General features: G+C 40.1%; 1 protein-coding gene across 3 annotated transcripts in view; it reads left to right on the forward strand.

The window, feature by feature from the left end:
* The window catches only part of PRKD3 (protein kinase D3), a 110,000-nt gene extending 96,022 nt beyond the window's left edge, over positions 1–13,978 (forward strand). For all 3 annotated transcript variants that reach the window (XM_043988455.1, XM_043988454.1, XM_043988453.1), the window contains exons 15-19: positions 1,147–1,308; positions 2,427–2,525; positions 3,455–3,722; positions 8,323–8,408; positions 10,144–13,978. In XM_043988455.1, the coding sequence (XP_043844390.1) occupies positions 1,147–1,308; positions 2,427–2,525; positions 3,455–3,722; positions 8,323–8,408; positions 10,144–10,317 (789 nt within the window). In that variant the 3' untranslated portion in view covers positions 10,318–13,978. The remainder of the gene's footprint in view (positions 1–1,146; positions 1,309–2,426; positions 2,526–3,454; positions 3,723–8,322; positions 8,409–10,143) is intronic.
* Positions 13,979–14,588: the final 610 nt, after the last annotated feature.

The raw sequence follows: 14,588 nt of genomic DNA on the forward strand, positions 1-14,588 counted from the left end.
GATTAGTACCCCCACATTAGGCAAGCTAGTTAAAATATTTTTACATTTGAATGGCGACCCAGATGGGACTTACAGCCCAATTATAATTTTTCTAAAGTTATAATTTTTCATATAAATCCAGTTATATAATTTTTCAGACTAGATTAGTTATATTATTTTTTTTTACAGGCCTAAAATTCTAGCTGTGTTGTCTAAAATCTAATGAGTGGTTGCCATAAATTAGAAGCTTTAGCAAGAGCTTAGCCTTTTAAGTATTTAAAGTGCATTAGAAGTTAGTGAACAGAGAGAGGTAAAAAGAAAACTTTGGGGCAGCTAGGTGGCATAATGGATAAAGCATCGGCCCTGGATTCAGGAGTACCTGAGTTCACTCAGACACTTGACACTTTCTAGCTGTGTGACCCTGGGCAAGTCACTTAACTCCCATTGCCCTGCAAACAAAAAAAAAAGAAAACTTCATCTAACTATCTAAGAGAGCCCAGCATCTGTCCTCCCGCCAAGCTGCAGTCCTGAAATGAAAACCCTCGCTCCTCCCAGAAGCCTTCTGTGAAACAGGAAACAAGGCCGTCCACACACATAGCGCCAAGCTAATCGGTTGGTAGCACTGATTGACAGGACACATGGGTGGCAAACATCACTTCCTGACACCAATCTGACCTTTGAAACCCCAGAAAGTCACATGGTTTCTTTTCAGGCCAGAGCTCCAACAGGGGGTGCCATTCCAATTCTCACAAATTGCAGGCCTTTCCACCCACTGACTTAACTTTACAAACTGGGTTGACACTACAGATCTCATTGTATGAGAATGTCCGTGTAGCTTTGTTCCACTTGTATATTCAACTTTGGCATCACCTCCCACCAGACATACATCCGTCCAGTGGTTTATAAGCAATTGACTCTTTGGACTGTGGTTTGGAGAAGTATGTTATCTTGACATTATATCTGCATTTACTTTGCTTGGTCTGCTTTTATTCCGTTGAGTTTCTTAATTTTATTTTCTTTATAAAATTTTTACCTTACAAATTAATTTCACTTGTTTGGCGCAAAAATTATATGTGTAAAGACAGATAGATGGCTAGACAGATATAGATATATGCATCTCTGTCTTTCTCCTTGGATTTTCTCTATCAATGTTCTATAACTTTTCAGAATTTGCACCATCCTGGGATTGTAAATCTGGAATGTATGTTTGAGACCCCAGAACGAGTCTTTGTTGTCATGGAAAAGTTACACGGAGATATGCTAGAAATGATTCTTTCTAGTGAAAAAAGCCGGCTTCCTGAGCGAATTACTAAATTCATGGTCACACAGGTATTTTTTCTCTTTCTTGAAGTAGAGAATAATTTTAACTTAAAAGAGAAATGATACTTCTTTTTAGGAGAGTGGAGCTGGGAGAAATTGGGCCCTAGGGTTTTTTTAATTCAACATAAGTTATACATTTCAGAACAACTAAAAAAATAATGATAATCTTCAAAAAATAATAAAAATCTTCCAGGTTTCCTTACAGTGACAGTGACCCTGTGCAGTAAATAGTCTAGGCACTGTTATCCTTATTTATTGGTATCAAGGGATTGATCAGGAGAGTGTCTGATCAGTGAGTCCCCTTTAGTGTACTTGGTGAGATCAGACCTGGACTTTTGTTGGACCGGTACATTTCTCATGGAACGAAACATTCATTCACACATACTCAGGAGGACTCTTGATCATTCCCCAATGTCAGTCCCCCCAACCCCATTATTTGTATAGGGACACACTGAGAAGTTAAGTGTCTTCAAGAGGGTCACATGAGGGCAGTTTCAAACCCAGGTTTCCTGGTTAGTTTTCTTTGCATGATGACACACTGCTTCTCAATAATAAATCTGACAAGGGACAGTATAGTTTTATTGTTCTTTTTTTTTTTTTTTTTAGTGAGGCAATTGGGGTTAAGTGTCTTGCCCAGGGTGACACAGCTAGTAAGTGTAAAGTGTCTGAGGCCGGATTTGAACTCAGGTACTCCTGAGTCCAGGGCTGGTGCTCTATCTACTGCGCCACCTAGCTGCCCCAGTTTTATTGTTCTAATGAAAACTTTTTTTTTTTTCCCCGGGGCATTGGGAGTTAAGTGACTTGCCCAGGGTCACACAGCTAGTAAGTGTCAAGTGTCTGAGTCTGGATTTGAACTCAGGTCCTCCTGAATCCAGGGCTGGTGCTTTATCCACTGCGCCACCTAGCTGCCCCTCTAATGAAATCTTAATAAATTTTAGTAGCAACTAGTTATTGAGGCTTCCAGGTCCATTTTTTCCATCCAGCCCAACAATGACCAGGGTGGATGTGAGTTGGGACTGAGCCCTCAGAAACTTTAGTTCCCTATTAAAACTCAGAATATTCTTTTGTCCCATTGACTGTTAGATACATATTGCAAGAATTAAAATATCACTTAATTTCATTCTCAGATACTTGTTGCGTTGAGGAACTTACATTTTAAGAATATCGTGCACTGTGATTTAAAACCAGAGAATGTACTGCTAGCCTCAGCAGAGCCATTCCCTCAGGTGAGTGATGTGCTGTGACCTGATACTTCAGAAAATGGATTTGGCATTCAGAGTACTTGGTGAGAAGCTAGATATTAAAAATAAGTGCCAACTTATTAGACATCTTACTTTTCAACCTGCCAGCCCTTCTTCTACTTCCCATTACTGTAGCACTAAAGTCTTTCGATTGTCATGTGAACTAGCTGTTTTTATTAATAGTCAATTAAGTATTAAGCAGCTAGTCCATGTGAGTCACTGTACCAGGCTCCTCACATACAAAGACAGAAAGGTCCAGTTATCTCACATTCTAACTTTTAGCATACACTCTTCTTACCCTGAAAGAACTTAGATTCTGAAGACTGAAATAGTCTGAGAAACTCTTCCAGGGGGAGTTTCTTTCCTGGCCCAGTAATTTGGCAGGGGAGGAGATGTCAATGCTAAAACTGAAGCTTTCCATCAGAGGGTGTTTTTTAAAATCTTTGTGTTCATTTATTATTATTATTATCATCATCATCATCATCATTATCATTATTATTATTATTATTATTATTTTTTTGGTGAGGCAATTGGGGTTAAGTGACTTGCCCAGGGTCATACAGCTAATAAGTGTTAAGTGTCTGAGGCCGGATTTGAACTCAGGTCCTCCTGAATCCAGGGCTGGTGCTCTATCCACTGCGCCACCTAGCTGCCCTGATTGATCATTATTTAGTGTCAAACATGGTTAACCCAGAAATGTGAAACACACATGATTTTGCATATTTTACTTGTTATTTCAAAATTTAAATTTCTATAGTTTCTAAGGAATATTGAAATAGTTACAATGCTATACTATTTGGGGAATGTTTATATATGTACATATATGCAAATATGTAGTTATAGATGTAAATATTATGCACATACTTCCAAATTGAGCTACATCCATGTAACTTAATGGTATTCTTGGTTGCCAGGTGAAGCTGTGTGACTTTGGTTTTGCACGCATCATAGGTGAAAAGTCCTTCAGGAGGTCCGTAGTGGGAACCCCAGCATACCTAGCCCCTGAAGTTCTTAGGAGCAAAGGTTATAATCGTTCTCTGGATATGTGGTCAGTGGGCGTTATTGTTTATGTGAGCCTTAGCGGCACATTTCCATTTAATGAAGATGAAGATATAAATGACCAAATTCAGAATGCTGCCTTTATGTACCCACCAAATCCATGGAAAGAAATTTCTGGGGAAGGTAAGGACTCAAATGAATTTGGTTTTATAATCTTAAATCTAAACTCATCTTCTTTCCTCTAAAGCCAGTTTCTCTTTCTGACACCCTCCACCCCATTTGTGTCCTTAGAGTCATCTCTGATTCTTTTTACTCGCCACCTACATTCAATCACTCATTAGGTCTCGTAGGTTCTTCTTTTACGTTGTTATTTAAAATTGTCCTTTTCCTTTCGCATTTCATCATCCCATCCTTTGTCACCTTGTATCTGAACTACAGCAGTGTTGGGCATTCTATCTTAAATCTTACCCCCAGAGTCCATTCTCACAGTATTCAGCTTTCTAAAACCCTTTTCATGGATATACCCCTCCTAACACCTTGTTATTGTCTTGTAGAATGTCCAGCAGTGGACATTAGAGAATGTGCACTTCTGTGGACCCTCCCCAGCACCTAAAGTACTATCTGGGTGAGCCTGGTCCTAATCTGAGATGAGGATAATGGTCCTAGTCACAGTGTGATCCTCCAGGGTTGTTGGGAGCCTCCTGTGTGATGATGTTTGTGACATGCTCTGCAGCCTTTCAAGCACCCTATAAATGTCAGCAGTTTTCATGAGGCAAGCCGATGAGAGAAATGTTAGTGTGTCTAGCATTCCAGTTAAAAGTATGGCTGTAGGAGGAATAGCTTGGGGTTGTTCTTTGGTGGAGACAGTTTGTCACCTGCTAGTGTTGCTAGAATCATCACAAAGGGCCCTGGGGATATGGTGGGATATAATTGAGGCACCAAGGAATTCGCTAATTGAGTGGTGATCACTGGAAGGAGGCAGACTAGGTCTGGTGTGCATCGGAGTCAAGCGGGTGGGTCCTGGATCAGGCTTCTGGGAGTATGTCACCTTTGCACGGATCTCTCTTTTTATTTTGGTGAGGTTGTGGGCAATAGTAAGCGCTGTGTACACAGCACTGTGCTAAGTGCTATGGGGGGATACAAACAGAAAAGACAGCCCTTGCCCCCGAGGGCTTATGTCCTGGGGGCGGCGGGGGGGGGGGGGGAAGACAGCACATGGAGCAAATTTCAGCTGCCAATCAGATGGACAAGTCCCAGCGTTCTTTGGGGGTGGCAGCAGAGCAGATGGTGCTATGCCTCTTCTGTTACGTCTTTTTCACTGGTGTTGACACATCTCACAGTGCCAAGGAGATACCTGCACATGCTCTTGCTTGCTGGGGCTGTGCCTATGGGTGGTGGACATCAGAGGGACTGTTCTCCTAAATGATTACTGCAGGGTCTGTGCTGAAAGCAGAGCAGGTGGTTGGAGGGACACTGCTGTTCCCAAGGCTTTTGGGTTTGGTTTTCTGAGCTCTTTGGGTCTGAGGGGAGGTGGTGGTAGTTTTCCTGACCTGACGCATGTCGTCTCTTGTCTCTCCCTTAGTGTCTTGCTATTTCACCTAGGCTAGCTTGCCAGCTCCACAGATGGGAGTTGAATGGCAGTTTGTGAGGTTGGTCACCCCCTTCTCTCCAAGAGAGTTGCTTCCTGGAATGATAGTTATAGGGGATGGACTTGTGGGCTTACATAACTTGCAAAGACAAACATCAAAAACATCTTTGCCCTTAGGCAGCATAAAGACCATTGATTTTATTCATTTTGAAATGAAAATGAATTAATTAAATTTATCCCTTATGGAACACCTGTATATTAAAGAAATAAAAATATTTAATAAAATTTCCATATACATATCATAAGAACTAGTTTGTGACACAGATTCCTATTAGCTAGCCAGTCACACAAGCATTATATTAAGACCAAAAGAAATAAAATCTTAACTAGTTGAAGATATCATTGAGCTTATCTGATTCCCTTCTTATCCAGTGCAAGAATTTTTCTGTATTTCCCAGATGGCATAGAATCTTTGCTTAAATTTTTCTCATGGGTAGAACCTCATTATCTCAGCCCACAAGCTCTTCTGTTTTAGGGGGACAGGTCTGACTACACCTTCCAGTCTAAAGATGACTTTATTTGAAGGACTAGCTCAGCAATTGTGTTTTCTGTAATCTGGGTACCACTGCCCTAAACAATAAGTTTTCCTTTTCCTTCTTGCTCTAAAGAGACTTTGAAAAACACTTTCATTGTTCCTAGACTCTTTGACAAGCCTTGACATCTTCTGGAATTGAGTTTGAATGTTACAGGTCCATATCACTCATATTCACCAATGGTTAACAAGTGCTTCTTTTCTCAGAGAGTTTTCTAAGTGACCACATAGGTTTATTTCAGTGCTTCTCCTTAGTTCTTCTTTGAGATCATTTTAGTTGTATTGTTTCTGCTTGGCTTTGGGAGCTTCCCATCCCTTCCTAAGCCAGTCTACCTGTTTAGAGGCTCTGACCATGGGACTATATCTCTATTTTTTCAGAACTTTTTAGCTGTTTTCTTTCCTAAGATCTAACACGAATGGCATTAGTAAAAAGAGACTTTAAATAGCTGGCCAGAGAGCTGGTGTCCCCTATAACTACTACTACTACTACTACTACTACTACTACTACAATTTGCCACTTTACCATCATTCATATCTTCTTTCTGAACTATCTGAAATATGTTCCCACAACAATGTCGCTTCTATTTACTCCTTTATTCTCATCACACTATTTTTATGGATTTGTATATTGTGTTTGGTTCCCCTACCTCTTTTAGCAGATCTCTTTCTTTCAAATAAGGGTAAATCAACCCATCTACACAGAAAGAAGTGATAGTATCTGAAAATAGATGGAAACACATTTTTTTTCTTTTCTTTTTTTTTTCTTTCTTTTTTGGTGAGGCAATTGGGGTTGGGTGGCTTGCCCGGAGTCATGTGGCTGGTGGCTGTTGGGTATCTGGGGCCGGATTTGGGCTCGGGTCCTCCTGGTTCCAGGGCCGGTGCTCTGTCCGCTGTGCCACCTAGCTGCCCCTGGAAACACATTTTTAAAAAATATTTTTTTTCTCTTTGACAATTCCTCAGTCTGAAGTTTTGGGAGTTTTTTGACTATTTTTTCTCACAACCTAGCTAATGTGGGAATGTTTTCCATGACTACTCATGTATAATTTATTTTGAAATGCTTGAGTTCTAGTGGGTGGGGGGTGGGAATAGAGGAGGAAGAGAAGTTGGAACAATTTTTTTTTAATTGATGTTAAAATTTGTTTTTACATATATTTTGGAAAATAAAATTCTATTCAAATAAGGGTAAATCAACCAGCACACTCATGAAACATCTGTGTGCTAGGCAAAGAAGGTAGACAAAATAGAAATGATCCCTTCCCTTACATAGTTTGTGCTCTGTTGGGGAAGACCACATGTACAAATAGAAGTATATGTAAAATGTAAATACACATACAAGGTAATTTGGTTGGGGAAGGCACTAGCAGTAGGGGATCAGAAAAGTCCTTCTGTGGCAGGTGATGCGTGTGTGGTAGGAGGGCACAGGCTTCTAGGAGACAGAATTGAGAAGAGGCTATCTGGTAGGCTTGGGGGAGCTGGAGAGAGGGCAGCAGGGAGGCCGACTTGGCTGGAGTGTAGTGTGTGAAGGGGCCATGCTTGTACAGTGGGCCATTGTTGTACCATGGAGCCAGCTTAGGAAGGGTCTTCAGTGACAGAGGAAATGATATTTGACCTTAGAGATAGATCATCGTTTGCTGCTGTAGTTTGAGTAGGTCAGACTTGCACTTGAGGGAAATCTCCAGCTCTTTGGAGAATTAAAGGCTGTTGAAACACTTCCCATTGGAGGTGAGGAGGGCCTGAGCTAGGGGTGTGGCCCTGGGAGTGGAGAGAGACAGACTTGAGATGCAGAAATGAGAAGACTTGGCAGCTGCCTGGGTCTGCGGGCTGAGAGTGAGCTTGGGTGTCAGGAAGCATGGCAGTACCGAGTGGAGATGGGGCAAGTTTGATAGGAATGGTGATAGCTTCTATTTTTGACGTTGTTCCGTTTGAGATACCTACAGTGTGCTTCCAGACCAAAATGTCTAATGGGTGGTTGGTGGTACAGGACTGGAGCTCATGAGAGAGACTAGTGCTAGACATATAGATCTGGGTGTCATCTCCCTAGAGATTATATTTAAACCCATGGGCACTGATGAGGTCACCGAAGGAAGGCCAGGGAAGAGGGTCCAGGAAAGAGCTTTGGACATGTCTCCACACTGTGTTAGGGAGTAGGATTCAGATGATGAGCTGGCAAAAAAGAGACAGGTGGGAGGAGAATCAAGAGCGAGCAGTATGACAGAGTATCCCAGAACATAGGTGATCAGTATTATCTCATACTGTAGAGAGACCAAGAAGAATGAAGGCTGAAAACTGGCCGTTAGATCTGGCATTGAAGAGATGGTTGGTAACTGGAGAGTTCAGATTTACTGAAGTCAGGAGTCAAATCGCAATAGGCTGAGAAGTCCGTGAGAGGAGACACTGTAGGCAGCAGGAGTAAAGGAAGAGAATGGGAGCTGACATCAGAGGGTTTAAGGGAAGTTAGGTGACTTCAGACAAATAATATCCTTTCGCTTCTAATCATGAGGAACTCTGCTATAAAACCATAGTGTTGCTGGTGAGATCAGTTATCCCCTTGGGGATAAAGAAATAAAAATGTTTTAGTAACATTCACTTTTCTTTTTCCTTAGCAATTGATTTAATAAACAACTTACTTCAGGTGAAGATGAGGAAACGTTATAGTGTTGACAAATCTCTCAGTCACCCCTGGCTACAGGTAAAATTATATTCCCTTGCAATGTCTTTGGTGATCTCTCCTTGACTGATAATGAATTCTTCCATATTGGCAAATAAAATCATTAGATTCTCCTGAAGCTCAAGGATATATTTCTCAAACTGATTTATATGGTTAAACTGAATTGTAGTTCATTGCTTCTGCTGAGATTTGTAAGTCTTTTGCCAGCCTTAAATCTTTTCACTGCTGGGTTTTATAATGATACATTCTTCAAATGAAGTTTTTGGAGGCTTTTGGTCTCCCATAAGTTGACAACAGTGGTACATTTCTTCATATTGGCCTTAAGTTTTATTTACTCTGCCCTCTTCTTGGGTGTATACCATGCCCAAGCTGGAACACTGGTGAATTAGAACAAAATGATGTTCCCTTTTTGATAACTAGTAAAAAGTTCATCTTTGTCATTAAATCGAAATCCTACATAAAATGTTTGACTTAAAAATGTTTTGTACTAATAATTTGTTTTATATTAAGATTTCTTATATTGTAAATAGATTCTTATATAGAAAATTTCAAGAACCCAAACCTTAATACAAAGAGGAATAATGATTACAGAAAAATGAACTAAAGTTCTGTAGTGATGCTGTCATTTTTAGAAGTCAAGAAATATTGATTAATGATAACACATAAGTTCTAAGAACTTTTTTTCTCTTTGCAAAAACTAGAGGGGAAAATTACAGGACTCACCTCTACTAGAAAGAAGTATTTAATTATTCTCAAGAATATGAGGCATGTACCTTTTTGAGAGTACCTGAAACCTGGTTACCTGATTCATTAAAAACACACTGAAAAACTAACTACCATTTGTTATGATAGAGTAACCGTTAACTAATTTTTAAATTCTGAAAATGTTTGCATAATGTGATGATTCAATATATGAGAGACATAGTGTCTGGGTAATTTAATCATTTTATTAATATGGCCAGCAGGATATTAGTAAAATGAGGTCTATGGCTTCTCTCTCAGACCAAAGACCCTTAATGGCAGTAGGCTCACAGATTATATAATGCCCTTCAAAGAGGAGGTGTTCCTGAGTGATGCCCAATCATCTCTGATTGGTCAATTTAATTTGGAGGTAGGCTATATTAAAATGAAAGGCTGATCCCAGACACCCACTCCGCCCCCCAACTTAGGGTTAACTATCAATCTATATGAGGCAGTGTATGGAGCACTGACCCTGGAGTCAGGAGGATATGAGTTCAAATCCTGCACTTATTAGCTGTGTGACCCAGTCATCCTGTTATATATCTTGTCACTGGACCCAGATGGCTCTGGAGGAGAAAGTGAGACTGGTGACTTTGCACAGCTCTCCCTCACTTAAATCTAATTCACAGCAAGTCATGACATCATCTCCTGATGTCATGATCCTCTTCAAGAATGAAAGAAACAGCAACCCTAGACCAAATTTTTATTGCTCTATTAAGAATTTAGAAGGGACGTTATCAAGATTCCTAAAAAGTTTATAGCTGTAAACAGGACCAAGGAGAGCATCTTAGAGGTTTATAGTCCTGATCAGGACCAAGGAGAGTTGACTTTAAGGACTTTGGAATGGGGGGGAGTCAGGATTAAATCGCCAAGGTATTAATTACAAAAATAATTTTTCACAGTAACATGTGGGATTAGGAATAATTAATAATCCAAAGAAGAAGAAAACCAAATGCTTGATAATATTTTGAATTTATTTTATGGCTTTAGTTAAAGCATTGTATTTTTTTCTCAGGATTATCAAACTTGGCTTGACCTTAGAGAATTTGAAACACGAATTGGAGAGCGTTATATCACACATGAAAGCGATGATGCACGCTGGGAAGTGCATGCAAATGAGCACAACCTTGTGTACCCAAAGCACTTCATTATGGCTCCCAATCCTGATGACATGGAAGAAGATCCCTAAGTCACCAACATGCTCGTTTGAGTATGGAAGATTTCAATTTATGAACTGATCTGCATAAACATTACTCTCAGTTAGATTGTTGTCTGCAAGGGATATGAAGAAACATGATTGATATCCGTGACACATAGGTACTGGAGAGGAAAATTACAAGAGAATGAAAGCAGAATGAAGAATCCTTGTGAGCTTTCTAGAAGTGTGTGTTATCACACATAGTCATAATTATTTTTTGTATTTTTCTATACCTTCAGTTACTGTTGTTTTCTGGCATTTAAATCCATCCTCCTTTTCCTGGTTTTTACATTATGGAAAACCAAGCTAGTAACAGATTGTTTGCCTGATCAAGTTACACACAAGTTGCAAAATTTGGATCTAGTTTAAAAGGCTGGCTATTGGACAGGCTTGCATTTAAGAGATCATTGAGAAACAATGAGCATATGATTTGTTATTGACTCTAAACGTTTATTTGACTGATCCTTGTAGGAGTTGATATTTTCCCCTGTATGTGTAAAAAAAGGGGTAATGATTCACTTTTCTTTGGAAAGTGAACCAAACTTAAATCAGTGATTCCCAACCTTTCTGGAGTTGTGAACACTGTATGTGCTACATGGCAGATTGTTTTAAATTAGTGGATTAATTTTGCTTTGAAAATTTTGTAGTACCTCTTGAAATAATAGAATTTACATGGGTGTTACACAACCAAGATTACCAAGCATGGAGCTAAATGCTGGGTTAGCAGTATACTCTTATAGCCTGGTGCTGGCTGCTAAATACTCACATTCTTATTAACATTTTAGTATCCTCGTTGGGAGGCTGACTTTCATTTAGCACAGGTCTGTTTATCAGGTTACTGCCACACAAGTCTGACTAAATTCAGAGGGACAAGTGTGTTAAATATTCATTAAGGTTATTGATAGGTAAATGTTTTAAGTAGCATTTCAGGCTTTACCAGCTATAGACATCCAAACCCATCTTTCTTTCCTAAGGTGGTCTCTGTAATGTAGAGGTCTGACAGCTCTTTGGAGTTTTTTTGTTTTGTTTTATTTTTGGGTTTTTTGGGGGGTTAAGTGACTTGCCCAGGGTCACACAGCTAGTAAGTGTTAAGTGTCTAAAGTGAGATTTGAACTCAGGTCCTTCTGAATGCAGGGCTGGTGCTTTATCCACTGCACCACCTAGCTGCCCCTTCTTTGGAGTACATCTTTAAATGACTGAAATGGCAAACACCTTCTATTAGTTGTAAAGTCACATTTTTTTGTCTGTTTTTTAAAGATTCCAACCTTTATTTATTCACCCTTGTTCCAAAGTAGAACCTAGACCCGTGCCTCTAACCTAAGCCAGACTTACTACTAGGTCAAGACTACCAACAAGGCCTCATCCCAGTAACCTTCTTGGGATGAGGGCAGACACCTCATATCGATATGGGTGGCACCAGACTGACTTCCAACACACGTTCTGGAAGGGGAAAATTTTCAGCTGACACATCAACATATGTGCACAACTTTTTAGAGTTAGGGGAATGGCTCGGGGTTCAACAGTTCCAGGCAGCCTGCTTGCAACAGAGGGAGCATCTGGGGAGAAGGGAGATAATGGGGGAGAAGTGGAGGAGAAAGGAACAGCTTTCTTTTTATTTTGCAACAACCAGAAATCCAAAATAGTCCCTGAAAGTCCCCTCCCTTAGCAACCTTTAAAGCAACATGAAGATAGCTCCCAGGACTGGCTGGGGCAGCAGGTGCCTCTGCCTTTGGAAGGCTGTCCTCCATCACCGATGTATACAGCCAGAGAACTAGCTTCCCCTTCTCCCGTGGGGCCTTGTTCTCCTCAGAGGTGGCAGCAGGGCCAGTCTCTAGAGGGGTAGGGGAGGAGTCCATTTCTTTAATTTGATTAAGTATCTACCTGACCCTGAGGGTAGCCAGGGGTGTGCTAGAGCCTGTTCTGATCCTATTGTTATGTTTTTATTGTGAGCATTTATTTACACCTTGAAAATTGGCAAATGCGACAAATGAGGGCTTTGGCTTGACTTATTGTTTTATTGATTCTGACTTTTAAAAAGTGATGAAGAAATTTTTAATAATGTAATGAAATTTAAAAGTGTGCCATGGATACAGTGTCCCTTCCCCTCAAGAGCCAGTTATTAAACATTTTCCAGCACACCCTTGGGTATAACCCACTTGTGGTATTTCTTTGCCAAATTTTTAAATGTAATTAACTAATACATATGAAATAGCATCTTAGGAGGTCCTCAACATTACCTGCCAGCCACTACTATTGTATAACTATCACCAGATGTCCTAGCAGGCTTGGACCAATTATTTGTAATTGAAGCTAATTAATACATTCATGCAACTTAACCTCATGATTTTCTGATCATAGCCCCATAGATTTAGAGCTTGAAGACACCTCAGAGGTGGTCTGGTGTAAACTCCCATTGCACAGGTGAGGAAACTGGAGCCAGAGAGGTAGTAAGTGATCTGCCTCCCCTCCCATAGGGAGCATGTTAAGTGGTGAGCTGGCCTCTGACTCCAAAACCCAGTGTTTCCTCTGTTCCACCTTGTGCCCCTCTCTGTGGTCCCCACTGAGAGAGGGCTGCTAACAACTTAAATGGCAAGACTGTAAGCTGCACAGGCGGAAGAAGACGCTCTTCATTTCTCATCTCAAGTGTAGCCCTACACTCCAGCCAGCCGACGAGAACCAGAACAACTGTTGTTCTGGCCAAATGTACACTTGCTCTCTATTCGTGTGGCTTCAAGCCTTTTGAAAGAGTTGCTATCTGTAGCATGCTCGAGTAATTAAGAAAATAATACCAACTATAGGATCTCTAATCACTCTGACTACTTTATGGTATTTAAAGTTCCACAGTAGCTACAGTGAAGATTTCTTTTGAATTCTGAAACACAAACTGTTGTGACAAGTCCAGTGGCATTTAAGGGGACTGAGGAGTTTTCTGTGCATTCACAGAACCATATAACTGGAAGGAAGCCTCAGAAAGCATTGTTGTACCTTCCCCTCACTCCAGGCTGAATATGACCTTGAAAGATTGTGGATCCGTTCTGAAACATCTCCCTCAGTAATTTTAAAAAACGATCCATACTAACTTAGAGACAAAATAAATGTTTGCGCCCACTAAATAATGTTATATTTCCTTAAATTCCTTCAAAGTTAGCCTGTTTCTGAAAATAAAAATTATGGATAAATGAGCCAGATTATAATAGCAGACACGTGGAATGAAGCAGTTCTGGGCCACCAGGCCTATTGCTTCATACAAATGAAATGAAGATTGGGGTCAGTGGCAGTGGACCACATGATAATGTATAAAATAACTGGAATGTTATTACTTTGCTAAAATTCTGTACTCAAACATTGCAAGCCATGAAATTAATTGCACTCTTTTCTTTTGTGTAAGTTTTAGGAACATCAGTTTGTTGTTAAGTCACTGTCAAATTGTGGAGTTGGCTAAATGACTCCAAATGCTGTATAACCTGCATAGATAACCTTTTTATCTTGAATTCAAGTTGTATTTGTATGAGAAATATTACAGTGTTTGCTAGAAACATTTGCTATTGTAAAATAGGAAGCCTACAACACTGTCCAGTCCTTTTTTTATATTTTTGTTACACCCTGTTTGTAAATATCTTCTTAATACCTTGGAAATAAACCATATTTCCCTATCAAATTGATCATTTTCAGTAAGAAAACTTGAAGAACTGCCCTGTCTCTTCAAGACCTTTGTAAATACAAATGTTTCTTGTTTTGTTGTACTTACTTTCCTGGATCTTGGTGATGCCGTTGCTGTTCTGGGGGGTTTGGGGTATGGTGGGGGGATTATCTACAAATGGAACTTCTGCTTCAGAATTAGGTGGCACTTATTAGAGAAACTGATTTCAGAATTGAGCTGAAAGTTTTTCTTTGTAGAATAAATGCTGGGTATGGATACAAAGACAGCAGACTTAAGGAGGGTATTCAGCATCATTTCATAAAGAGTTGCTGCGGTTACCAAAGGACTTAGCACAGTCTGAAGATTTTAATAAGGAAATGAACCTTCTATACTTGAGGCCAGAAGTATCATTTGATTTCCCTATGTAAGAATTATAGAGGGACAAGAGATATAGACAGGATTGTGAATTGATTAGAACAGTAACTGCCTATCAATCTGCCTGTCAGTCAGTCAGTGCAGGTGGGTACTTTTCTTCAACACAGAGTCTTGGTGAATTGTCTACCACATGGTGTCACATTCAAATACCTTACATTAGGATTCCTGCAGGCTATATCTTGACAGT

The sequence above is a fragment of the Dromiciops gliroides genome, chromosome 2 (genome assembly GCF_019393635.1).
Source record: "Dromiciops gliroides isolate mDroGli1 chromosome 2, mDroGli1.pri, whole genome shotgun sequence".
NCBI lineage: Eukaryota > Metazoa > Chordata > Mammalia > Microbiotheria > Microbiotheriidae > Dromiciops > Dromiciops gliroides.